At 43.7% G+C, this 25,980-nt stretch overlaps 1 protein-coding gene across 4 annotated transcripts in view; it reads left to right on the forward strand.

The window, feature by feature from the left end:
- The window catches only part of LOC144153684 (uncharacterized), a 163,729-nt gene that overhangs the window by 95,126 nt on the left and 42,623 nt on the right, over positions 1-25,980 (forward strand). For all 4 annotated transcript variants that reach the window (XM_077685354.1, XM_077685355.1, XM_077685356.1 and 1 more), the window contains 6 exons: positions 10,975-11,016; positions 12,495-12,521; positions 14,860-14,904; positions 16,402-16,428; positions 20,021-20,047; positions 22,447-22,473. In XM_077685354.1, the coding sequence (XP_077541480.1) occupies positions 10,975-11,016; positions 12,495-12,521; positions 14,860-14,904; positions 16,402-16,428; positions 20,021-20,047; positions 22,447-22,473 (195 nt within the window). The remainder of the gene's footprint in view (positions 1-10,974; positions 11,017-12,494; positions 12,522-14,859; positions 14,905-16,401; positions 16,429-20,020; positions 20,048-22,446; positions 22,474-25,980) is intronic.

Below are 25,980 nucleotides of genomic sequence, written 5' to 3' on the forward strand. Positions count from 1 at the left end.
ACGTCTAGAAAGTCTCGCTTAAACCGCGCGTCGGCACCTTGGGGCTGAGCTCGCCTGATGCGTTTTGCAGGCGCCTCACGAGCTCTCACTGCATCGGGGTCTGCCTGCCGATACGCGCGCTTTCTCGCCGCTTCCCGTTCTCTGACGTTTTGGAGATCCTCTTCGCGCCGCAGCCGTGCCGCTTCGCGTACGGCAGGGCCCTCGCGCCGTTGCCGTGACGCTTGGGCCTCTCGTTCTCGAACGCTGGGATCTTGGCGGCGGCGTCGCGCAGCCAGACGACACGCTTCGGCCTCCCGCTCTCGTACGGCAGGATCTTGGCGGCGGCGTCGCGCAGCTTCACGGAGCGCTTCTGCCTCGCGGGCTCGCACATCTGCAGCCTTATCCATCGGGCGACTCCGAGCGCGCCCCAACAGCGAACGGATTTTATTACAACGCTCCCCGCCATCTAGTAAACAATCCAAGAACTAAACTAGAGGTAGCCACGCCATCTAGTAAACAATCCAAGCGCATCTTTTCATCATATACAAGTACCGCCATCTAGTAAACAATCCAAGAACTAAACTAGAGGTAGCCACGCCATCTAGTAAACAATCCAAGCGCATCTTTTCATCATATACAAGTACCGCCATCTAGTAAACAATCCAAGAACTAAACTAGAGGTAGCCACGCCATCTAGTAAACAATCCAAGAACTAAACTAGAGGTGGCTACATACATACGTCGAGGATGGACAGACCCACGCCCTAAGGAGCTTCGCCCCTAAAACATCTTTAAGAGCGTAAACGTAACGGGGAAAGTTAGTAAAAGGTAGCTCCATCAAATTACACATGGTATTATGCTGACTTTATGGCTCTTTAAAACTACGAAAAGTGTCCGTGGAAACCGCCTGCCGTAAGGAAGGACAACGTGTCATTTCTGCGCGATTGTGGATTAGATTTGGGAATGTTACGCTGTCCTGTCCTCGAACTTATCTTGCTGGTCAGTAGGCCGTCAGAATCACGCAAGCAAAGCAAAGATTGAAATGCACTTGAAAATTAACCGTACGGCTTCGTAGGCATGCTATAACATTTCTCAGAAAACTTCAAGGTGAAAAAGATATCATGCTGGTTCGGCATTCGACCCAGCACGAATGCTCAATCTGTGAGAGTAGCTCTTTCACCGCCGTAATTTGGAGACTAGCTATTTGCATCTTGAGGGTAAATAATTTTGCAATTTTCGGTAAGCGACCGAAAAAAATACATTTTAATTAATTATCGAAGTTCACTGAGAAAGCTATATAGCTTCCCTTTGTGGCTGTATTCTCTGGATTTGTCGCGGATATCTACTTCTTGTTGTAGAAACGTTTTACTCTACGGCAATTTTGCCGCATTTTGTTGATTAGGGCTAACCAATTTTACCGTTTCTAACCTTCTTAACCAGGAAATACATGTAGAACAGAACTTGAGTGGCTAAATTTAATGAAGTTGGCGTAAAATATCTCTGTACTTTCATTCATAGATGCTTCTGCGATTGCTGGCAAGAGTAAGTGACGCTGCATTCAGTTGTTGTGGGTTGCGTAGTTTACCATTGTTTCGTCGGAAACACTTCAGCCGTACAACGCAGTGTTTAGCTATTCTTATGCGGGTCCCAAAATGGTCACCAACACCTGCGTATCGCATATAAACAGGTGTAGTGTCATACGCAGGATATATGGTAAAGAGGGGGTGGACACGTGATGAAGCGGAGAGGAGTAACCATTTATGGAGACAAACAAATCTTAAAAGAAGAAAAATACGATAAAAGTATGAAAGCAATTGTGGTGGGATGCAGCAGGAGTGCCTGAAATAATTTTGCGGTTGTTCGTCCTCATCGTCTCAAAAAGGAGTGCTAAGTGGCTGACTATCGCGGTGTGAGCGAACGGGGAAGCCGCGAAAACTGGTTACACCCATTTTAAGAAAAATGCCCTTGTGTGTTTGGGTTTATTTGTTGATTTGTTTTTTTCGAGGTATGGATAATTCTAGATACAGATTTTCGGATGGTTCCGTTTGGTGGGAGGCAGAGTCAGTGGCCGCGTGAATTCTTGGATCCCCTTGAGTAACCGAACACTTCAAAGAGGAGCGCCACGGCAAGACCCCCTCCTTGATTACTGATTACGCCAGTTATCAATGACTCATACGCCGTAAAATCTGACATTGCTAAAAATACACATCAATACGAAGCTTCCTTTTTAAATCACCTGTCGCAATTGGTAATACATAGCTTGTTGTGTTAGCCTACAATTCATTAATGTTCACTTGCCGATGTTTGCCGTATCACTCTTTACAGCATGGTTCGTTTTGTGTTGTGAGACGTAGCTGATGATTTCAACTTGAATGAGACAGAAGGCGCTAAAGTATTTTCTGTGCAATATGGAACACTACTCAGTACAGTGAAGTGCAGAGGCGGCAAATACCAGGTCAAGGCGTGGGAGAGAGTGACCAGGAGGCAAGGAGCAGGCGAGCAGGTGTGAGGAGTGTGCGTCGCGGCGCAAATATTCGGGGGGGGGGGGGGAATGGGCTGCGCCTAGGGATGGCGTAAGCTGCGACATGCAAATGTTCTCCTGGTTAAGAGAGACGGCGTCTGCTCGACGGCATGAGTGTGCGATCTACCGATAAGATGGGCACACCTCACAATAGCCAAGTTAAAGCTCGTGAAGACGACCAGCTCCGCTGTTTCCTTAGTCTTGGTATCTAATCTGCGAAGGTGGCCGACACATTTTGGTGAGCTTTAGGTGACACAATGACATCAGGTGACAAAAGCTGACATTGTCGAATTTGCCCCTCGATTGACACTTACCTTTTCCCGCAATTAAAGAACTGTAAGTCACTGAAGTCTCCATAGTTCATTGGGCGGATGTTCATTTCTGCTTTATGGTCTGTTTGGAGAGTCGATGGACAGTAAACACAAGTTTGGTACAATCACAAGACCGCTTTTTTCATAAACAATAAAGCCAATTTTGTCGTGAACTTCAAAAAAACTCTCTAAATTAAGAATACACAGCAAACACTCCCAAATACTGAAAGGTAAGATACTTCTATTAGTGGAAAGAAGAATACGCGATTAATGCGTCCTGCCTGTGATAATATATCGCAGAGAAACTTGGCGCCTTACCAAAAAACTTCTCGGCTCAATGGAACACGGAGGGAATAATGATAGAAGGAACGTTAGGATAGAGGAAACGAGCTTCTTGCATCTTAGAACAAGCTCGAATAAATATATCATTGTTCAAGAAAAGAAAAAAGAAATGACCATGGGCTGGCTACGTAGTTAGACGTAGTGACAACCGGTTAACCCTGCGGTTACAGAGTAGATACCGAGAGACGAGTCTAGAAGAATGCGATTAACTCGATGGGTGGACGCATTAAAGAACTTCTGTGACAAAGCATGGACTTGATCAGCCCAGGTCAGGGGCGGTTGAAGCACAATGGCCTTCGCGTACAGTGGACATGAATGGGCTGGTGATGATAAGAGAAAACAGATGAAGTAGGTCCCACAATAGTCACATTCTGTTTGGGGTATTATTGCATCACAGGGTTTGCGTCCGCTGACCAGCTACCGCTAAGAAGCATGACTGTGTGATTGTAGTAGTGTTTCCAGAACCGTTTGCTCTTACTGTTTGAAGGCTCATGGACAGTTAACGTACTTGGCTTCTTCTAGTTGTCATTTTTGACTGCTCATGACCGCTCGAGAGCAGGTGCGTATCTTTATCTGCCCATTGAATTTGTATTTCGGAAGCAGTTTTTAACTTCTCTGGCAGGGATATAAAAGAGACCGACTGAAATAATTTTTGGTACTCTCCTATTACGTCACTGCTGAAGTCCTGTAGGGTAAAAATTGGAGATGTTTTACCTTTTTTATCGTTGTCTGTGTTCAAACATCTGCAAGAACGTAAACGGAACGGAGGGGGGTGACTAAAAGGTCGTTCTATCAAATTACACATGGTTGTATGTTGATTTATTGGTTTTTTAAAACGGCAATATTATTTCTTGTATTTGGTGTTTGGGAATGTTACGTGAGCCTGTCCTCGAACTTATCTTGCGGGGCAGTAGGCCGTCAGAATCAGGCAAGAAAAGTAACGACTGAAATGCACTCCAAAATTAACCGTACGGTTTTGCAGGCATGCTATAAGATTTCTCAGAATATTTCAAGGTGAAAAAAATCTTATCCTGGTTCGGCATTCGACCTAGCACGAATGCTTATCTGTGAGATTAGCTCTGCCAACTCCGTAATTCGGAGACTAGCCATTTGCATCTTGAAGGTAAATAATTTTGGATTTTCCGATCAGCGAGCGAAAATAATACATTTTAATTAATTATAGAAGTTCACTGAAAAAGCTACATAGCTTCCCTTTGCGGCTGTATTCTCTGGATTTGTCGCAGATATCTACTTCTTGTTGTAGAAACTTATTCCTCTACGGCAATTTGGCGCATTTTGGTGATTAGGACTAATCAATTTTACCGTTTCTGACACTCTTAACCAGGAAATACATGTAGAATAGAACTTGAGTGGCTACATGTAATGAAATGGTAGTAAAATATCACTGTACTTTCATTCATAGATGATTCTGCGATTGCTGGCAAGAGTAAGTGACGCTGCATTCAGTTGTTGTGGGTTGCCTAGTTTACCATTGTTTCGTCGGAAACACTTCAGCCATACAGCGCAGTGTTTGGTCATCTCCATGCGCGTGCCAAAATGGTCACCAACACCCGCGTATCGCATATAAACAGGTTTAGTGTCATACGCAGGATTTATGGTAAGGAGGGGGTTGACACGTGATGATGTGGAGGGGAGTAACGATATGTGGAGACAAAAAATAAAATAAAAAACAAAAATCTCATAAAAACATTCAAGCAATAGTGGTAAGATGCAGTGGGATTTCCTGAAATAATTTGTGGTTGTTCGTCCCATTCGTCTCAAAAAGCAGTGCTGAGTGGCTGACTGTTGCGGTGTGAGCGAACGGGGAATCCGCGAAAACTGGTTACACGCATTTGAAGAGAAATGCCTTTTTGTATTTTGCTTCCGTTGTTAATTTGCTTTTGTTTTTATTCCCGGCCGCGGCGGCCGCTTTTCTGATGGAGGCGAAAAGCAAAAACGCCCGTGTGTACGAGATTTCGGCGCATGATAAAGATCCCCAGGTGGTCAAAATTAATCCGGAGCCCTCCACTACGGCGCGCCTCATCGCCTGCGTTGCGTCGGCGCGTTAAACCCCAGAATCAATCAATTTGCTTTTTTAGATGCGGAGCATCTTATAGCGGTGACCTGTCCCTCGTCGGTGTCGGCACCGTCCGCACTCACACTGCGCATGTGCAACTCTCCTCCTTACACCCACAGCTCCGCCATACTACACTATAAAAAAAAGAAATAGCGGCGCCCGGTTTCGATCCCACGACTCTCTGGCCGCAACGGGAGGTACGCCATGCTCTTCCCACTACGCTACAAATCCGGGACAGGAGCAAGTGCTACGAACGCGCCTTATGTCCTTGACTCATTCAAACTACGTCAAGAAGCTACTGATACAACGAAGGCACGCGAAGGTGAACGTCAACGGAAACGACGAACTGAAAACTTTAGAGGGGGATGCTGAATTTCCCGTGGCAAAGCTGTGGCGGGAAGCGCCACGCGCCTTGCAGCTCAACCAGCCCCGTCCACTGCGCCTCTGATGCTGATTGTGGCAGGATGCCCCTAGGGATTGGCCAACCAAACAATCCATCACGAGATAGGTTCGCGTTCAACCACCGTCGTCATCTTCCCGTAGGGGAACCGCCGAAGAAGAAGAAGAACGAGAAGACAAAGCTGCGAAGAGGAGGGCGTGTACATTGCTCTCAGCTGGTGCACCAATGTCAACAACCTTTACCTCACCAAACCTGACGGAGACTACCGATTCTACCACAGAGACAACATCGACAAGAACATGATGGACGAGTTTCGGTGCCTCGAGAACCACCGCCTACTCACCGTAACACAACAGCACTTGCGTGCCTTTGCAACCGGTGTGGACCCGGACGCGGAATTCCCTCTGGCGCTAGTAAAAATCAGATCACTCAAAAAACGGCAACACAATGGAACCACACGGAACCGCCACGATGCTTCGCATCCTCATCAGGGTTCCCCACGGGAAGATGGTGTAATTTTTTTCGAAGTACGGATGATTCCAGTTACAGATTTGGCGATTGTCTCATTTCATGGGAGGAAGAGTCTATGGCCGCGTCAATTCTTTATTTCCCCTGGGTAAACGAACACATCAAAGAGGAGCGCCACGGCACGGCCCCCCTCCTTGATTCTTTATTACGCCATTTAGCAATGACTAAAACGGTGTAAAGCCTCAGAGATAGATAAGAAAACACGTGAAATACAAAGCTTCCTTTTTAAATCGCCTGTCGCAATTGGTAATCCGTAGCTTTTTGTTTCAGCCTAAAATTCATTACTGTTCACTGGGAGATGTTTGCCGTTTCACTCATTACAGCATGGTTCGTTTTGTGTTGTGACACGTAGCTGATGATGTCATCTTGAATGAGACCGCAGCCGCTTAAGTGTTTTCTGTGTAATATGGAGCAGTACTCGGCGCAGTAAAGTGCAGAGGCGGCAAATACTAGGTCAAGGCGTGTGAGAGAAAGTGACGAGGAGGCAAGGAGCAGACAAGCAGGTGCGAGGAGTGCGCGTCGCTGCGCAAATGTTCGAGGGAGGTGGTGGCGGGGGGGGGGGGGGGGGATGGGCTGCGCTTAGTGATGGCGTAAGCTCTGACATGCAAATCTTAGTCTTCGCATCTCAAGTGCGAAGGTGGCTGAATTTTGGGGAGCTCTGGGCGACAGAATGACATCAGATGACAACAGCTAACATTCTCGAATTTGCCCCTGCGTTGACATGCACTGCTTCCAGCAAATAAAGAATAGTGTGACTAAAGTCTCCATACATGGTTGGGATGATGTTCACTGTTGCCTCCATGGTCTGGTTAGCAAGGCCTTGGACATAAATCAAAAGTTTGGTACAATCACAAGATTGTTTATTTCTAAAACCCATAAAGATAATTTTGTCGCGAACTTCAAAAACAATCTCTAAATTAGGTAAAACAAGGCAAACACTCCCAAATACTGAAAGATAATCTTTTTGTATCACTGAAAAAAGGAATACGCAATTAATGCGTCCTTCCAGTGATGAAATATGCACCGGAAGCTCGGCGCCCTACTGAGAAACTTGAAAGCAACCTGAGGTCCGGTCAACGGGCCACGGAGCGAATAATGACAGTAATAACATTAGAAAAAAATTCTCCCACCTCCCCTAGGGGGAACCCCTGTGTAGATGCGACGCATACGGGGTTCCGTTGTTTCCGTTAGGTTGATTCTCCCATCGCGTGAAACGTGCCGTGAACCCCCTGCCGCGGCTATGAAGCAACACATTCCAACACAATCCACTTTAATCCAATCCAATCCAATCCAAGCCAAGCCAATCCAATCGAATCCAATCCAATGCCCCTCGCGAGAGACTGTTCGCTATGGGAGAGGAGAGGGGGTGAGCGGCGGAGAGCGCAGCTCGCGCGGCGAGGAGAATGGGGGAGGGGCGGAAGACAACGACGCCGACGCTGCATGGACAAGGCGAGTGAATGAGATGCAGCCGCATCTAGAAACGTGCTTCCTGCGTCATGGAACAAAGTCGAATAGAGGATATTATTGTTCAAGAAAAAAGAAAGGAAATGGCAATTAGCTGGCTACATAGTTAGATGTAGTGACAACAGTAGGACCCTCATGGTGACAGAGTGGATGCCGAGAACCGGGTCTAGAAGAAAAAGAGGGCCATTAACTCGATGGGTGGACGCAATGAGGAACTTGTGTGACAAGAAATGGACTCGACCTGCGCAGGACAGGGGCGGTTGAAGGTCAATGGTAGAGGCCTTAGCCTGCAGTGGACATTAGTGGGCTGTTGATGATGACGAAGGAAAACAGATAAAGCAGTGGGGCCACAAAATTCACTTTCTCGCTGGGTTGTTATCACATCACAGGGTTGGCGTCAGCTGACCAGCCACCGCTAAGAAGCATAACTGTGTTTGTAGCAGTGCTTCAAGACCCGTTTGATCTTACTGTTTGAACTCTTAGGTGCAGTTAACGCACTTGGGGTCTTCTAGTTGTCATTTAGAACTGCTCAGGAGTGCTCCAGAGCAGGTCCGTATCTTTTTCTGCCCATTGAATTTGAATTGCGGAAGCAGTTTTGAATTTCTCTGCCAGGGAAATAGAAGAGACCATCGGAATTAATTTTTTGGCACTCCCCTATTTCGTCACTGCTAATATCCTGTAAGGCAAAACTTGGAATATTTTTATGTTTTTTATCGCTGCCAGCTAAACAACATCTTTAAGGAGGTAAGTGAAACGGAGAGAGTGACTAAAAGCAGGCACCATCAAATTACACATGGTTGTAGGCTGAGTTCAACGCCCTTTAAAACGCCCAAATTATTTCTCGGGATTAGAGTTTGGGGATGGTACGCTGTCCTGTGTTGAATGTTTTTTGCGTGGCATTAGGGCGTCGGCATCCCGAAAGCCAAGGAAGGATATAAATGCACTTGAAAATTAGCCCTACGGCTTTGTAGGCAAGCCATAAAATTTCTCATAAAACTTCAAAGGTAAAAAATCTCATCCTAGTTCTGCATGCAGACCCAGCACCCCTGCTTAATCGTAGGCAGTAGCTCTGTCAACTCCGTAATTCGAACACTGCCCATTGGTAGCTTGAGGATAAATAATTTTGCAATTTTAGGTCAGAGAGCAAAGAAATATCGTTTTAATTAATTATCACAGTTAACGGAGAAGGCTATAAAGCTTCTTTTTGCGGTTGTATTCTCTGAGTTTTCCGCGGATGTCTACTTTCCCTTACTAGGAACGTATTCCTCTACGCCGGTTTGGTTTAAATTTGCTGATTAGGACTTATCACTTTTATTGTTTGTGACCTTCTTAACCAGGTAATATATGTGAAATAAAACTTGAGTGGGTAAATGTAATGAAGTGGTAGTAAATTCTCTCTGTGCTTTTATTGATAGATGCTTCTGCAATTGCTGGCAAGAGTAAGTGACGCTGCATTCACTTGTGGTGGATTTTGTCGGAAATACTTCTGTGGTAAAAATCAGTGTATAGTAATTCGCACGAGGATGCCGAAACGGTCACCAACGTTTGCGTTTGGCATATAATTGAATGTGGTGTCGTACACCGGATTTACTGTAAGAAGAGGGTGGACACGTGATAAAGCGTAAATGAGTAACGCCATGTTCAGAAAAAAGAAAATAAAAAGAAGAATCTCACAAAAACATCAAAGCGAAATCGGCGAGATGTAGTGGGAGTTCCTGATACAATTTTGCGGTTGGTTTCGTCCTATTCGAAAGGGAGTGTTAAGTGGCTGACTGTCGCGGTGCTAGCAAACGGCGAAACCGCGATAACTAAGTGCACGCCTTTGAAGAGTAATACCTTTGTGAATTTTAACTTAGCTTGGTTTATTTTGATTTACTTGATTTTTTTTTTAGGTCGGATAATCCTAGATACAAAATTGCCGATGACCCAGTTTGATGAGAGGCAGAGTCAGTGGGCACACCTATTTTTAATTCCCCTAGGTATCTGAACCCTTCCAAGATGAGCCACGGCCGTCTAATCCCCCCTCCTTGATTTTGCTTACGCCTTTTAACAATGACTAAAACGCTGTAAAACCTCAGAGATTGTAAAACGTTGTAAAACCTCAGAGATTGGTAACAAAACACATCGAATACGAAGCTTTCTCTTTTAAACACCTGTCGCAATACGTTATGCATAGCTTGTTGCGTTAGCCTAAAATTTATTCCTGTTCACTTGCTGATGTTTGACGTACGACTCGTTAGAGCATGGTTTATTTTGTGTTGTGACATGTAGTCGATGATTCCGTCTTGAATAAGGCCGGAGCCACTGAAGCGTTTTCCATGGAATACGGATCAGTACTTCTGCTTGAAATCAGTATGCATGGGTTCTCCCTTCTTCCTAAATTTGGTGTTATAGTGATTTGTGGGACATTCAAGTTGTTGACGGCTGGTTTAATTCAGCACCATCGGAAGAAATAGTGTCGAATGCACGTGAACCTTTTGGAATCATATATCATAGAAGGCGAGATAAAATGAAAGAACTTGCGCTTTTTAAGACCTTGGAAAATGCAAACTACATAAAACAGGTGGGATGGAGGCTCTCCATGCTGGGGCCAATTCCACTGAGTTTGCGTATACGAGGTATTCTAAAGCCACTGCATCTTAAGGTGTAATATCCCGTACCCGGACGTGGGAAATCTGCAAGTTGATGTGGGCTGCAACAAGGTTGCAACTCTTTGAAGGGGGAAGTATAGGGCAAGTGCTTATTACGGAGAACGCTGCGGCAAAGAATTTTGAGCCAGCTCATTGCTACAGGGTAACAGGAAGCCTAGCTTAACTCCAGTCATGCTGTGGTCAGGACCTTCGTTTCCCTGTTGCCTGCTTCGATGCCCAATTTAGGGAACGTTGAATGAAATGAATACATAAATAAAAAAATCTGTCTCTTTCCCGGATAGTTTATTGGGGCGTGAAGCTTGTGCTCCTAAGTGGCATTCTTGTAAATAAGTTTATCAACGTGTTTCTTGTCAAAGAGGCGCCAAAATAATTTCCCAGTTTGTGTACAGAACTTCATTGGATGATTCCATACCAGGCTTAAGTTGTCGCCTCGTTTGTGGCATCAAACCTGACATCAATGGGATGCGTTTTTCCTTTGTTGCTCCATACTGTAAGATTAAAAGGAGGGACTGCTGGTTATGTGTTAAATTTTTCACAAGGGTTGTCATACGGTCAGAATGTTGCGTTTCTTAAGCGTCTTTACTTCTCATTTGAATGTTTTCTGCGCTTTAAACCGCTTAACAATTCATTCAAACAATATTGCAGCACGCTTCTGTGTGTGTTAAAAAATTAATCTCGTGCGTTATCATTCATCTTTGCCAGGACAAGCATCAGTTCTGAGCACCGGAACAACTACGAAAACAAGTAAGTGTGTAACATTTACGCCATCTATATGTTTTCATCACGCAGGTAAACAGAATAGCTGTTCTCAAGGTTCACCTTAAGCAGAGAGGCATGTCTATATACGTAATAATTATAAGCTTAATTTGTACTTCAAACCAGGTATTTTCATCAGTGAGAATTGCTTGATAATTATGAAACCTAGCCATGATACATGAGAAAGCTCGTGTGAATTGTTACGGCTCATATACTTTTCCTGCATAAAAATTGTTTTATATACAAAGAAGTTGTAAACGTACGAAGTTAACATACGCAGAAAATTTTGCACTACAGTTTCCCAAAAATGCAAAACAGTCCCTTGCAACTCAGCACGGTAGGTGTGCTTAGTCAAAGTTCCCTAAAAAATACTATCACGGCAGGTTAACTAAAATATCTCAACGTATTTTCTTGAAGTTTCCTACTTTGCCGCAGCGCTTCATATTTAAAAACATCTGCTGTCATAATGTTATGAAGGTTGATTTAGGAGTTATGGGATCTCAGGAAGAAGTTTAGTTCATTAGAAGTTTTCGTGGAACCTCGTTCAGTGAATAACATTATGAAATAAGGAAATTTTTCACGTCTCTTCGCGATAATGGAGCGTGACAATTCAAAGAAATCGAAGACTTCCGATCAAGAGATATCACATCGTTCGAATACGGATGAAGAAAATTAGTTGGACATGTTGGGCTCCCGAAGTACGTTAAGTATAAAACATTTGCAGATACAAAAAAAGCTTTTAAATCGGCCCCTCCTACCTCTTCTTGAATATTCCTAAGTATTCTGCGATTCATGACGTTCAGAGCAAAAGTATTTTTGCATGCCTGAAAAAAGGTATTTTAGCGTCCTTGAGCATAAAGATATCAAATACATGTGTAATTGTGTTGCTCATTTATGGGGATAATGGGATGTTTGCGAAAACATTTGAAACAAAACCTAATAACGGATAATGAGGGAAACGGGGAGAGAGAGCACAATGTTGCCATCAGTCAGCCGTAACGCTATCGTTAGAACAATGGCTAATTCTAAACGTCATGCGAAGATGCAATTTAGAGGACAAAAACAACGTCCCTGGCGAATATTTTCACTAAAGCCGATGGAAAGCAGCGAAAGTTGGGGATAGGTGGGATGACGACTAACGACAACATGTGGAGAGCGCGATTAATCAGCGGATCACAGTGTTAAGGTTGGAACGACTCGGTGGCATCCGCTTCTAGTTGAGCGGGCACAAAAGCTGTGCTGATAGGCATAAAAAATACAAGCACTTTTTTTATTCATGAGCTTACATATGCCTACCGTATTGAGTGACTATGGAAGAATATGGTCAGGGCCTGAAGAGTTCGGCACTTTTCAATCTTAGAGGTATCATTAGTCAATTGTTTTCATTTATTGTAAATTTTAGGTATAGAATATGGTTAGAACGTTGATACTTACACTTTTAGAACTATTTTTGTTTGTTTTTCCAGCAACCCTTAGGCCTACAACGCGCCTGGGTGAGCATACTATCCTTTTATTTTTGCTTTGTTTAGATCTTTCTAGTATATCTTTAAAGCACATCGACCAATTTTTGCACTTTCTTATGTTGTAAGGTTTTCGCTCATATCGACCTCAGTATCTGGTATTCCCCAAATTTTTCTTATACATATAGAAAAACCTGCTTTGATGGCACGGCGGCAAATTGGAGTGGGGCGTGCAGTTGTGAATAAATCCTCGGTCTCTATCGCTGCGGCGTCAACTAATTAGACGTCGCACGCGTACATAATTTACCATATAAGGTATTGATCGCATATGCTGCAAAAATTGGCCAAGAAATTTGCCCTTGGCCCTAAGCGAGCATTTCAGCAACGATCGAAGAACGCAGAGGACGCGTCATGTGGAGATCGTATACGTTCGATGACCCCTTATTGCACACGGGTGACAAAAATTTACCTACTTAAGTTCCAAAAAACAAGCTGTTGCTATGAATAACTGCCTTGAAGGAAAACGATAGACATTTTTTACCCAGCTAAAAGGGGTATATTTCCCTGTCTATTTCCAAATGTTTTTGAGAAGCGTTTACAAAGGCGGAGAATGAACATACGTGAATTACAGCACGAGGAAAATGAGGTCTCTGGGATGACATGTGTTGTTGCTGTTACTGGATGGTTCAAAAGTGCGCCCTAAAGGCACTGTAATAACATTTTAGAATTCCCTGAAATGGAAAGAATGTATGCCATGCTCTTACACACAACTAGAGCACTGCACGGGCCCGGGCCAGCCCAAAACCCCGGGTCCGACCCGGCCCACGGGCCGGGTCGGGCCGCCCGAAGTCAATTAACGGTGGGCACGGGCCGGGCACGGGCTCAGTGCCGTGGGCATGGGCCGGGCTCCGGCTCGACGCCACGCGCCCGGGCCGGGCTCGGGCTTGAAATTATAGGGCCGGCCGTTAATAGTTCCGACGTGAAGGCTAGAAAAAAACAAGAAAATGAATGTTCTGAATTTACTTTTACGCGCTTCTTGGTGTTAGTTGTACACATTGTTTTAAGAGCGTGTTTTGCTAAGTATGATAGTCACTATACTGTAATTTTAATTACATTTCATGTACTGCATCAAGATTTTATATTTTGGTGTATAACATATCAAAGATACGATTACAAGGAATGCCCTAGCGGGGAAGGAATTAATTAAGACACCCTGCAGCTGTGCAGCTATGTATTTGTATGTGTGTTTTAGATGTCGAACGAATCTAAATGCGGCTGCCGTACCTGGAAATCAAACTCGCGTGCTAGAGAAGCGCCACCGCTTAACAACCAGTGCAGGGAAAATATTTCAATGCACGTACATACTCGTGGATTCAAAAGGGGAGCAAGAAATGTCAGCAATACCAACTTGTGGCCGAGACAACCACGTCAAATTGCCAAGAGTCTGGTCATCAAAGGTGGTAGTGTCTCTCGGGTAAGATTACGAGCTATTATTACGTCGATGTGGCGTGAGCTGCAGAAGGTCTAAGCTAAACTACGTGCATTTATACCTTTATTTTTTACGTTTGAATTCATGGCGTGCTTGTACAGACTAGATGCTCCGTCTGAGTTCCCACTACGAAGACACTGGACCAAACATAATAAACAAATATTCTTCAGCGTATAAGACCGGGCCTCGTCACACACACGCAGGCCCTCCCTAGGCTCAAAAATAGACGAACGGGCCCGGGCCGGGCCCCGGCTAGGCTCACTTATTATTTCCAGGGTCTGGCCTTGGTCCGGGCTCGGTGTTACGGGCCCGGGTCGTGCTCTGCCCTCACAATCAGGCCCGTGCAGTGCTTAACAACAAAAAGCACTGTATAAACATCTTTGTCGTAGCCGTGCTCAGCAAATAACTTTGTTCTTACTGCTCTTAGTACGAAATGTTCCACGTAGATAAAACCACTGAAGTAACAGTTTTTCATTGCTCCTTTGTTACTGATGGTAGGTGCGACATGAATCAAACACTGAAAAACGTGTTTTGGTACTCGATATACCAGCAGGCTACTATACCAGCAGGCTACTAATGTACTAAGCACCAGTGTTGCTTTGGTGTTTGTTGCATCAAACCGAATTGTCTTCGACGCTGTACTGTGTACTAATGTGCTTTCGAGATGGCTGTAGCCCGGCAGTGCAATGCGCTGTTATGTTCGCTTTCCTTGTGGAGCGATTATTGTTACGTGGTAACGATGCTTCGCTAAATTATAGCAAGTCCTCGACATGTCAAACCTGCCATTTAAATTAAAGCGCTACACCAACTTCATTGAAGAATTACATATAGTGGTTTTGTAATCTAATGATATATACGCTGCCTTTCTTGCACCTTTATTAGTGCCGCTTTCCGTATTTAACCCTGGAACATCATCATCGACTACAAGTAAGTGTCCCCATTCATATTATATTCGCGTAAATATTTGCACTATTAGCCCATCTACTTTGAGCTTCGTTGCGTGACACATTAAGTCGTTATTGAATAGGTACTATCTTACATTAAAGGCAATTTTTTTGCACACTTATGATATAATTTTACCTTAAACATGCAGTTTGCAAAAGTTACAATTACTTCACAAAGAACACACCGGTCACAGGGCCGTCATGACCAAGTACCTAATTAATTTGACGTAGATATTTTGGAATAGATTAAAAAATATTGTGTGATTTATGGTGGCTTGCCATGTCAAGGGCCCACTAATAAATTTGTTAGTAAATTGGCAAAATTGATCAGACAAATGTGCAGTAAAATCTATCAATTTATTTGACCTCGTGGTTCGGAACTTTCTTCCTTAGACCTAGTCCAAGACAGGAATTTATACTTATTAAAGTGTAGTGGAATTTGTATTTTATTGAACACACAAAAAATGTGTCTTATGTTTAAATTAACTTTGGATAATTTAGCACTTTCAGCCAGATCTGCCGTTGGAGCCTCAGTTAAAAGCCAATAGAAGCTCACTTTTTTGTAGAAGCCATGATTAGCAACGAATCAGTAAGCACCAAACACTAGCCGTTCGAGGGTTATTCTCATGAATATACGAGCACAGAGCTAAGTTTACATCAGTTGCTCTTACCACGATTTAGTTTGAAGATTAACCAAGTTTAAAACATTGGACATACGTTCTATGTGTCTTTTAAGCATTGATTCTCCACAAATAAAAGTTGTGTATAATGAAGTTGAACAATTACGTTTTCTTATTCAAACCAAATATGCAGAAACGAAAAATGATATTGTGCTACAGAAACCTATACAGCACGTGCGTCTTCCAACTGTTCCTTCTAGTGCTGGACCAAGTGGTCGCACAGGGCCCTGTGAAACGAAACCGAGGTTTAACTTTATGGCACAAGGCGTGTATTATATATAATGCTCAGAATGAATGAGAAAACATCGTTTAGGAAAAATATTCAAACTGCTGTTAAAGAAATAGATCAAAGAAGGAATAAGAATTACTAGATTTGGTTTAAGGTGAGCAGTAATAAAATAAATGTTCTTCAAAGTACACGACGCAGATAAAAGCCGACACAAGGTTGTAGGAGGAGACAAAGGAAAGTAGACCTTAAAAAATGTGGGTGCGCAACAGTAAGTTTGAAGACCCTATCAGCCTCCGGCTTACACCGTAGAGTAATCACTACTAATGGTTCGGCTGAACGAAATTTCTTGCAAACACACAAGCTGGATTTCACATGCAATGTTTCGAGATAGTACTTAGCGTATGTTTATTTTTTTTTTTTTTGAAGAGCAATATTTGAAACCTAAAATCTCGACATGTATATTCTCTTGAAAGCTTCTGCTTTTGATATTACTTGTCTTATGTAATCAATATGGTATGCAATGGAAAGATTACTAATTGTGACCTCTTACGCTATGCATTTTCTATTTCAGCAACGGCAAGGCCTACGACACGGCTCGGTGAGCAAGACTGACTTCGATAATGTTTTTCTGGCCAAAAAGTAAAGTCACTCCGAGTTTCATAATAAGGTTGTGACAGCTTAAGTATAGAAATGGAAACTTTAAAGTAATGAAATGTATCCAAATTTCTTTTAACACAGAAGTTCCAGTTTGGTATCTTATGAAGGACTTAGTTTCCCATGGGTGAGAGAATGATTGATCTGTTTAGGCTGCAAATCTATATAGCAAAGAGCTCTTCCCAAACTAATGACCAGGTTTTTAGCCTGCACCGTAGACATTACGTTTTGTTATAATATTTGCAGGGTCATGCATAGGCAGGGAGAAAAATGAATGTAAAGTGCTGTCAGAATTGCAGGAAACATTTTTTTTCATGCGACCTCATTACCTAACATCGATGATGTTTTTTATTCTGGTGTGGTTAACTAAACTTTACTCCTGAAGTAGTAGATGACTAATCTGAATATTTGAAGACGGGACATTTTTTCTATCTTCACTGTTCTATTAACAGCACGCCTTGCTGTTCTAAGGCACAAGAAGAAATGACATTGAACTGAAAGCGTGAAAGTGCTGACAGCCATGATAACTAGTTCGGAAGGATGGAAGAAAAGAGTTAAAAAAGGGAGTAAAGTTATCAAATAAATGCCCTTCTTTGCTATCTTGCACGTGGGGAAGGGAAAAAACGGAAAAGGAAGAAGCCCCGACACTGCAGAGCAAGCTCTACAAATGAAAAAAAAAGAAACCATGAAAAGGAGTAAAAATTTGTGGACAGAGAGTAGAGAAGTGTGGGCAGCATTGGGAATGTAGGCGTAATGTTTGAGGTAGTGCCCCGAGTGGCTTATGCTTAGGTCTTTTGTACAAGCTTGTTGTTTTCAGAGTGTACATGTGCTTCTTTATTGCCTAGCGCGCTGATGACGTTGGAGGCCGGTGGCCCAGGCGTTCCTCCCCAGGTAACAGCTCCGAGAGTCTGGGTACCAAAGGAGTAGTGATAGCTGCCTACTCTCCGATAAAAAGCCTGCACACTCGCATAAAGCATGTCGTAGTCTCTCCGGTGCACCGTCGACTTCATATGCCACTCTGGCTGCCATTAAGATAAATAAGAGTAGGTATCGAGAATGTCACTTCCCGCCAGAAACGGCGAAGAAGGGTTGCGTCGCGTCGTCGTCGGCTCAATGCACTCAAGTTCTGGGTCAAGGGAAGCGATAAGTCAGCTCAGCAATTATTGGGCAGCTCGTTTGGACAGTCGTGTCTGCCGGGCAAGTTTGGCAGAAGAGCCTATCTACGTACGTATGAAATAATGGACTGGGCATCATCCCCGTTCTCTATTCGACTGAACCGCGGCACCATCCTCAATTTTGTTGCCAGCAACGGCGCAGTGACTAGGAAACCAATGTCACAACCCGCCTGAGCAGCACAGTCGTGCGATATTCGTATCTGTATGAGTAGCTGTTTGTGAGGTCCACGGCACCGGGTTGACTGAACCGACTGAAGAACAGGCTTTGACTCGCTAGAGATGAGCCATGTTCCCCATAAGGTTTGCTTAATGCTGTAAGAGTGCCACGAATGACCATGACCTCTGTAGTCATCGAAGTGGTTACAGGGACTCCCTTGTATTCGATAGACAGAGCATTTATGGTATAATAACTGAGATGAAGAACCAGATGCGGTTACAATCTGCTTAAATGTCAGGGTCCTCGCGGTGTGTGTTATGAAGGTAAACCAATGCTACTCCAAGGCCGGTGCTTCTAGACCACGCTCTCTTTTAGCTTTGGAATGCTTTGACACACTCAGTGCTCCGTCATACACCAACGCGGGAGCAGCAGCCTCGACGCAGGCCTTTAGTTTGGTGGCCTGCCGGTAATGTTGGCAGCTACTACCCTTGCGAATAACTGGAACTACTAATAGCTTGCATGGGAAAGGTGATGATGAGGAATTCGCAGAAGGTGCCTCATATGCGGAATGAGTGTGTCAGGTATCGCATGAGGTAGCAAAGATGATCACCAGCTACTGCAATGGTTGCTACTGTTGAGGTGCGTCATGGCAGGCCAAGACATGAGGAAGGCCCGCGTTTGCATGCCCGTAAGTGACCTACTGTTTCTTCCCCACGCACGACAAAGGACCGGCAAGGCGTCCCGCACCGCGGCCCCCAAAACGCGCTGCTAGTCACAAGATTGACTTCAAAGGCGTTCCTAACGTTTCACCGCCGATAAAGTGGGTAGTATAGACCATTGCAGAGGGTCATTTCTTCAAAGAATATGCGTGCTGCTTCGAAAAGTAAGTCTGTCAACAACTACGCCTACAAACGTTTCATGTTTCACAAAGGAAACCATCTCGCCACTAAATTGACCAAATGTATGCACACATAAGATCTTGCGAAAACGCAACCAATCCGCGCTTGCTGCTGGATATTTTCACCCCTGTCAAGGAGTTGGTCAAGTCTACGGCCTTTCGGAGCCGTCTGTTGGCGTGCCGACGAGCCACGCCATCTGCCCATAGACAAATATCTTCGCGTATTTATATATCAATAGGTGAACAGTTTCTGGAAGTGACGTTGCCTGGCCGATCTGTGGGAGGTTGAACAACGTAGGGCTCAGCGCACCTCTTAGTGGACATTGCGGTGCATATAGGGCAATTAGTTGTTACGCCATGCTCAGTCATCTCAGAGAATGACCTTTCCGATGTCACTGGCAGACCTTGCCACCAATTTCTTACTCCTTTCCACTTGTTCGGCTTTAGGAATTTTGTTGTGCAGCATGTTGCTGCAGGCTCCTTTAAATCTAAAGAAAAACGCCTCGCATATACGCTTGAGACCTTTCTGGTGGCGTACGGAAGTCACTACGTGAATACGCAGTCAACGGACGTGCGGATCGGCCGAAACAGGTCATATTACATCAAACTGACGTTATTGTGCTCTATTTTCGCGCGAAATGGGTGCAGTGTAGTACATTTAAGAACCTTTTTTAAGCCGTAGGGCAATATCTCGCAAAATAAAGAACTACGCCAGACTTGCAAAGATGACTTGTTGAAATATATTTCACCCGAAACTAGGAAGTGCTGTGATTCGGCCGGCCGGTGGGCCTAGCATAGATTTTGCTTCAAGAGTGGGACAAGTACGCTAGACCCCTGTTCATGAGCGACAATATAATCGGGCTAGTTCATGCTAAAATATTTCGAAAGGACGTGCCGTGAAGAGCTGCCAGAGTGTGATGGAGCTGCGCATGGTGACTCTATGAGGTCGCGACGATGACGATCCCCTTGCACAGAGCCAATGCCGCCTCCAGATCCTTCACTAGACACTAGCGGCTTCAATGGCTGCCGTATCGAAGCAAAATAGTCCATTTCGTAGTGCTTACCCGAGCTTACCGTGCATTTCTTCCTGAGCAAGCTAAAGTTTTCAGAGCGGCTTTTACCCACAAATTCGTGGCGGTCCTGGAGCGACTCATTGCTTCTGCTTTAATTCCACAGAAAAGTGAAAATGTATTCGGTAGGGTTGCACCCGTTTGTAATTTTCTATTTTTTTCACAATTACGCCACAGGCGCTGAGCCGTTGACACTAAGTGCATGCTCTGAACGATAACTTTTTTTTTTGTTTCAGCAACGCTCAGATTCGTCACGCATTTCTGTAAGTAAACAGATATGGGTAATCTTGCATGCGTACTCTCTGCGCGATGCATCAAAACATTTGCCATTGTTTCAGTTGAATTGAATTAAGCATGTTTGTTGTGTTATATGTTATACTTTTATAAGATTGTAGCACCGAGCTTGCGGCTGCTAAATTAAAAATTAGACCCAGTCGAAAAACACAGAGAAACTTCTGTTGCACAACAGAAATTTCTGTTGTACGACAAAAATATCCGTCGCAGAACGGTGGTTTCTGTTGGTACTACAGGGTAGTCTATTGTGCGACAGAAATATATGTAGTGGAACAACAGGACGTCTCTCACTTCTATTGTACAAAGGATAGAATGTCCCATTATCTTAAAGGTTCGTCCTGTCATATTTCGTGTATTGTTTTGAGAATGGGGTGTACGGGGCCTCCAGTATTTTTGGATTCACATATAAGAGGGATTTTTACTTCACCCCAAGTTATTGTATTCTTTACAGCCAGTCATTCTTCAAGACGCGCCTTTATATCTCATTAAGAACCCAGTGCGCATAACGTTTAAACATCACAAGGTAGTTATTTTCCCGTTATTTTGCCCGAAACAAAGTCAAATATAGTTTATTAGTGTGCTGATAAAATCTTCCCAATTGAAAATACAGAGCAAGGTTCCAGAGCCGAGGGCTGAAAGAGAACCTCACATAAGGAACTACGAAAAACATACGCAAAGAAACCGCTGCGAGCACAACAAACAAATGCGTATTACAAAGCACCTGAAGAAGCTTGAGCTTAGTTAGCACTGAAGTCCGAAATGCCAAATTAGACGGAACGGTTTTCCTACTGTAATTTCAGTGTAGCGGGGGTGACTGGAAATTGTGACTGAGGGCAAATGTGGAAGCAGTTTAAAGGAACCCTGCAACACTTTTTTCAACTTTTAAAAAAAGTCTTGAATGCTTGCAGAACGTAGTCACCCAAACACACCCAGTACATAGATTAGGAGGTGGCAAAGTACCTCCGCCAAAAATTACTGCTCTGTGCTCATTAGATAACTTGTAAACTAGTTCAAAAGGTTTTTCTCTCTTTCCCGGTCTTGACGTTCTTCGACGGCCCGAAATACGTCACCAAGGCCATGTAGCGGCTGTTGGCCGGTTTTCCTTCAGCTGCAGCTATGAACGCTTTTCGATAACAACTTAAAAAAAAGCCACAAAAAACAAAGCTGAAATGGAAGGCGGATCTGGTGCGACGAGAAAATCACGCAGTGCCGCTCGCTCTATGCTGGCGATAAATACCGCTTTATAGGGGGGCCAGACACAAAGCAAAGAGTGAAAGCGCTTATCGAAAGTGTTTCAGGGTCCCTTTAAATAACAAGATTTTCAGAAGGATTATATGCAACGGTATCAAGTTCTTTTTGGGTTGAAACTATAGAAGTATGACGGCATATTTAAATGTCAGTGTTCAGAATTAATATCTGAAGTATTGGGGTGTAATGGGTGCGGAATGGGGTGAACTGTATGGTGGAAATTACACGGTTTTTAATTTCTTCTAATGGTGCGGACTAGGAGCGATTACTCTATGAGGATGTGCAATACGGGATGCGATTATGAATAAAGGCATAACGACGATAGAGTGAGGTGGATGGACTGAAGGAATGGCGTGCTCAAAGTAATAGTGTGATAATGCAGGGAGTTTGGTTCTTGGTTTGCTTTACACAAGCTTTTCGCGGATGTAGTGGCAGGATTTTGACGCAGGTTAGGTTACTCGCAGACAGAAACGTACTTAGCAATGGTTGGGTGTAAGTTTCACGCATGAGGGGAACACATCAAGAAAGACGAAGAAAGGGAGGAGGCTGGAAATAAATTAGCCGTGTGCACACATCTCATTGCCTCAAAATAAAGTCGGTGCAAGCACAATTTAAGCCTTGAAGACCGGTGACTTTGCCGAGCGGTCACAGCACATTCCCATTATCACGGGAGCCGGGAGGGAGCGGCTGAAAAAATTGAAGGCAATTTTTGCCTCTCAGGTGGCTCAAGATGTAGTTTTCCCGCTATCCCGCCTGCATTCGTAAAAACAGCTCAGAACCCTACTTATGGCAATGAAGGGGGTTTCTTATTGGTGTGCATGCACTATTGTTTCAAAAAGGTGAGCGCACTGTCATTTTCAACTATCGCCCGGATGAATAAAAACCAGCGCGGTTTGGTTACTCCCCATCATTCCTTCAGGCTCTTGCTTTCTTTGTAAATGTGACGTTTGCTATAGCACGCATGAACGCCTAGCTGAAAAAAAAAAAAAAATTTTCAGACATTGCGGATAATACGGGCAAGATTTATTCCGATTGAACACAGATTGAGGAGTCATTAGCTCATGATACATATGATACCATTTGCCGGCAGTAGGTTTTACTCTGCGCTCTTTACTTTCAGCCACATTCCGGCCAGCAACCCGAACACGTGAGTTCACCAATGTGTTGTTTACCTTGCGGCTTCTTGCCATGCCGTGTCATCCAAAGGCATATGTTTAGCGCCTGGATATACTGATCGCTTATTTCCTTCTACATTGGCTTCTGTCTTTAAACAAAACGCAGTTAGGAAATTGGTCGGCACCGGCAAAGAACGTAAAACAAAAACAGCTTAACCTAACGCAATGCCTTGTTCATTCATCCTGTTAGCCAGATTGGAATATTTAAAAACTTCATGCTGTCCTATTTCTTTCTCATTGGGGCGTTAGCCCGGTACGTTAGCCTTCTTTGTTGTTCGAAGAGGATTCACTGACTTGAATGTTGCGGTTCCATTACGGAGCGTGCACAAACTTACGAAACGCACCCGGTTTTGTTAAGGTGTCGTTCAGGATGCAATTAACTATGGCACATTAAGGAACATATTAACATGTTGATATTTAATTGCTATAGCCTTTTAACTTTCCCATATAATTTTAGTTATGTTTCTATTCTGTGTAGTTCTCAAAATCACTGTTTCATAATTTTTATACTAGAGTTGTAATTTCTTCTAAATTCTCTCATTTTCACTTCTAGCTTGTAAGAATTCTTTTTCAGAAGCACTTTGCATTATAGTAGTAATTCTGTACCAATCAGTATTCCAGAAAACCACATCCCGAGTGGTCGCGTTTGGATCTCTACCACCAGCACCAAGGCAGGAAGTTTATCAGATGCAACGAAAAGAATTAGACGGCTGATTTTATTCAGTAGAGAGCAAAAGTAATTGAACCAGCTACCCGCACTTAGGCACTGCACCTGTCGCCGATGCAAGATGTGCGAAATTAACAGAGCAATGACAAAAGTCAAGCAAAAAGTTCATTTCCTTAGTTTAAAGCTTGGTCAAGTACATTTTTGAAGTCCAAAGAACAGGAATTGCCGGAACACAGGCTCGGGTCGTGGAGGTGCAGGTCTCTGATAACTCCTCCTAACCGCGGATTCCATCTGCTGCCATGAAATAACCGAGCGTAAAAAAATGTGCCTACGCTTCAAAACATTGCACTAGATGCTGCGTTGTGTGCACTTCTGTGCCGTTTCAACGTACCGTTAAAGACTCAGCGCAAACGTAATAAGCCGTATATCAACTACGACCATCTAATTTACTTAGAATTAACATGGTTGTAGCAAATGAACTAGCCATTGTCAAAACATATAATAAAAACTCCTGCGCTTCTGTATATTAACTGAAAGGGAGGTGTATTCCTCGCTATCTTGAAAGTGTTGTGTAGACATAGCTGTTTCTAAGCAACAGCACGAGACGTGCCCAAGCTTGGAGTCATTATACCCTTCCTGAGATGTCCATCGGCGCCAGTCGTATTCAGTCTTGATTGATTGTGGGGTTTAACGCGCCGACGCAACGCAGGCGATGAGGCGCGCCGTAGTGGAGGGCTCCGCATTAATTTTGACCATTTGGGGATCTTTATCGTGCGTCGAAATCTCGTACACACGGGCGTTTTTGCTTTTCGCCTCCATCAGAAAAGCGGCCGCCGCGACCGGGAATCGAACCCGCGACCTCGTGCTCAGCAGCGCAACGCCTTAGCCACTGAGCCACCGCGGCGGGTGTATTCAGTCTTCTTAGCCCTTGTACTGCATTGATTGAATTTACCAGATGCTTAACATCTATTCCAGAAGAGAAGTTTGGAGTCGTTACATCTATATTAGAGTTTAGGTTTCGGCCAGTTGGTAGCGGTAATCTATGACTTCGTGTTGCGCCAACAAAACGGCAAGGACAAAGGGGCGACGGGTACAAGCGCTACTTCCAACTGAGTTTATTCAAAAACTGCGTGAATTTAAAAACACTTATCACCAGAAACAAAGATAGAAAAGAAAAGAAAAAAAACAGCTCATGACAAAATTTGCACACACAAAAAAAATAATTCGCACACTGTGATATCGAGCAAAGTGCAGCACGAGGCATTAACTAAGGTGGCACCCACCCCCCACTCAGATAGCCAATCTCCTTATCGGATAAGGCCACGGCTTGTACCCGTCGCCCCTTTGTCCTTGTCGTTTTGTTGGCGCTACACGAAGCCATGTGTTACATCTATTGCTTTAACTAGAGATTATCATAAAAAAAGTGTCTTCGTGGGCGTGCCTGCAAATGGTTCACGCCTACGATTTGAACTGTTGAATGGAGTTGCCAAATACGCATTGGATTGGATTCTTGGTATATGGGTTGAAGTTTCGCCGCAGCTGCGCATTCGGCTGGTTGACGGCAAATGTCACTTTACATTGTCACAGCAATATGAGCAATAATGCCACGCTTTTGAGCTGTTCTGAAACTGGTAGCGATCCTCCTGCGTGTATCTATCTTCGTCTGTGCCTTGTTTTCTCTGTTATAATTTCTACGAAAGCGGAAACCAACTAGCCTAGTTCTCAGCTTTAGTTGATACGAGTACTGTGGTATTCGTTTATAAAAATTCAGGTAAGAACAATTGCCAGAACGAATTGCTCGCAAAAAGTTGATCATCTTTGCGAAAAGCACTCGGCTAGAATGGATCATTGATGTTTGCGAAAAATATATTGGGACTATAATCTTTCGGGCGGAAATACTGGCCGGTGTGTTTTTTTGAGTCATCTACATATTTCTTTGCTCTTGCTGTGTTACACTTGAACTACCTGTTTGATACTCCGCATTACTTTGCATTCGTTTGCTTTTAGACTCTAATGCAAGTAGTAACTTTTTGTTGCATTGGGCTCTTTTTGCTGCTTTTCTGGTTATGTTACTTCCCACTTACCTTCTGTGGTTTTTTTGAGTCATCTATATATTTATTTGCTCTTGTTGTGATACACTTCACATGTGTGTTTGATACTCGGCATTACTTTGCCTTCATTTGTTTTTAGACTCTAACGCAAGTAGTAAGTAACTTTTTGCTGCATCGGGCTCCTTTTGCTACCTTTCTGGTTAGGTTACTTACCACTTAACTTTCAAGCTTTTTTTGAGTCAACTATATATTTGTTTGTTCTGGCTGGGATACACCTGAAATATCTGTTTGATTCTCAGCATTACTCGGCATTACTTTGCTTTCGTTTGCTTTTAGAATGTAACGCAAGTAGTAACATTTTGCTACATTGGGCTCTTTTTGCTTCCTTTCTGGTTGGGTTACATCCCACTTACCTTCAGTGGTTTTTTTGTCATCCATATATGTTTGCTCCTGCTGTGATACACTTTAACTGTCTGTTCGATACTCGGCATCACTTTGCTTTCGTTTGTTTTTAGGCTCTAACGCAAGTAGTAAGTAACATTTTGCTGCAATGGGATCTGTTTTCTGGCTTTCTGCTTAGGTTTCTTCCCACTTACCCTGCGTGGTTTTTTTTACTCATCCGTATATGTGTTTCCTCTTGCTGTGATACGCTTCTACTGTCTGTTTGATACTCGGTATTACTTTGCTTTTGTTTTTTTAGGCTCTAACGCAAGTAGTAAGTAACATTTTGCTGCAATTGGACTCTTTTTGCTGCCTTTCTA

This window comes from Haemaphysalis longicornis, unplaced genomic scaffold (assembly GCF_048455015.1).
Source record: "Haemaphysalis longicornis isolate Haplotype H1 unplaced genomic scaffold, Haemaphysalis longicornis Haplotype H1 scaffold_9, whole genome shotgun sequence".
Classification (NCBI taxonomy): domain Eukaryota; kingdom Metazoa; phylum Arthropoda; class Arachnida; order Ixodida; family Ixodidae; genus Haemaphysalis; species Haemaphysalis longicornis.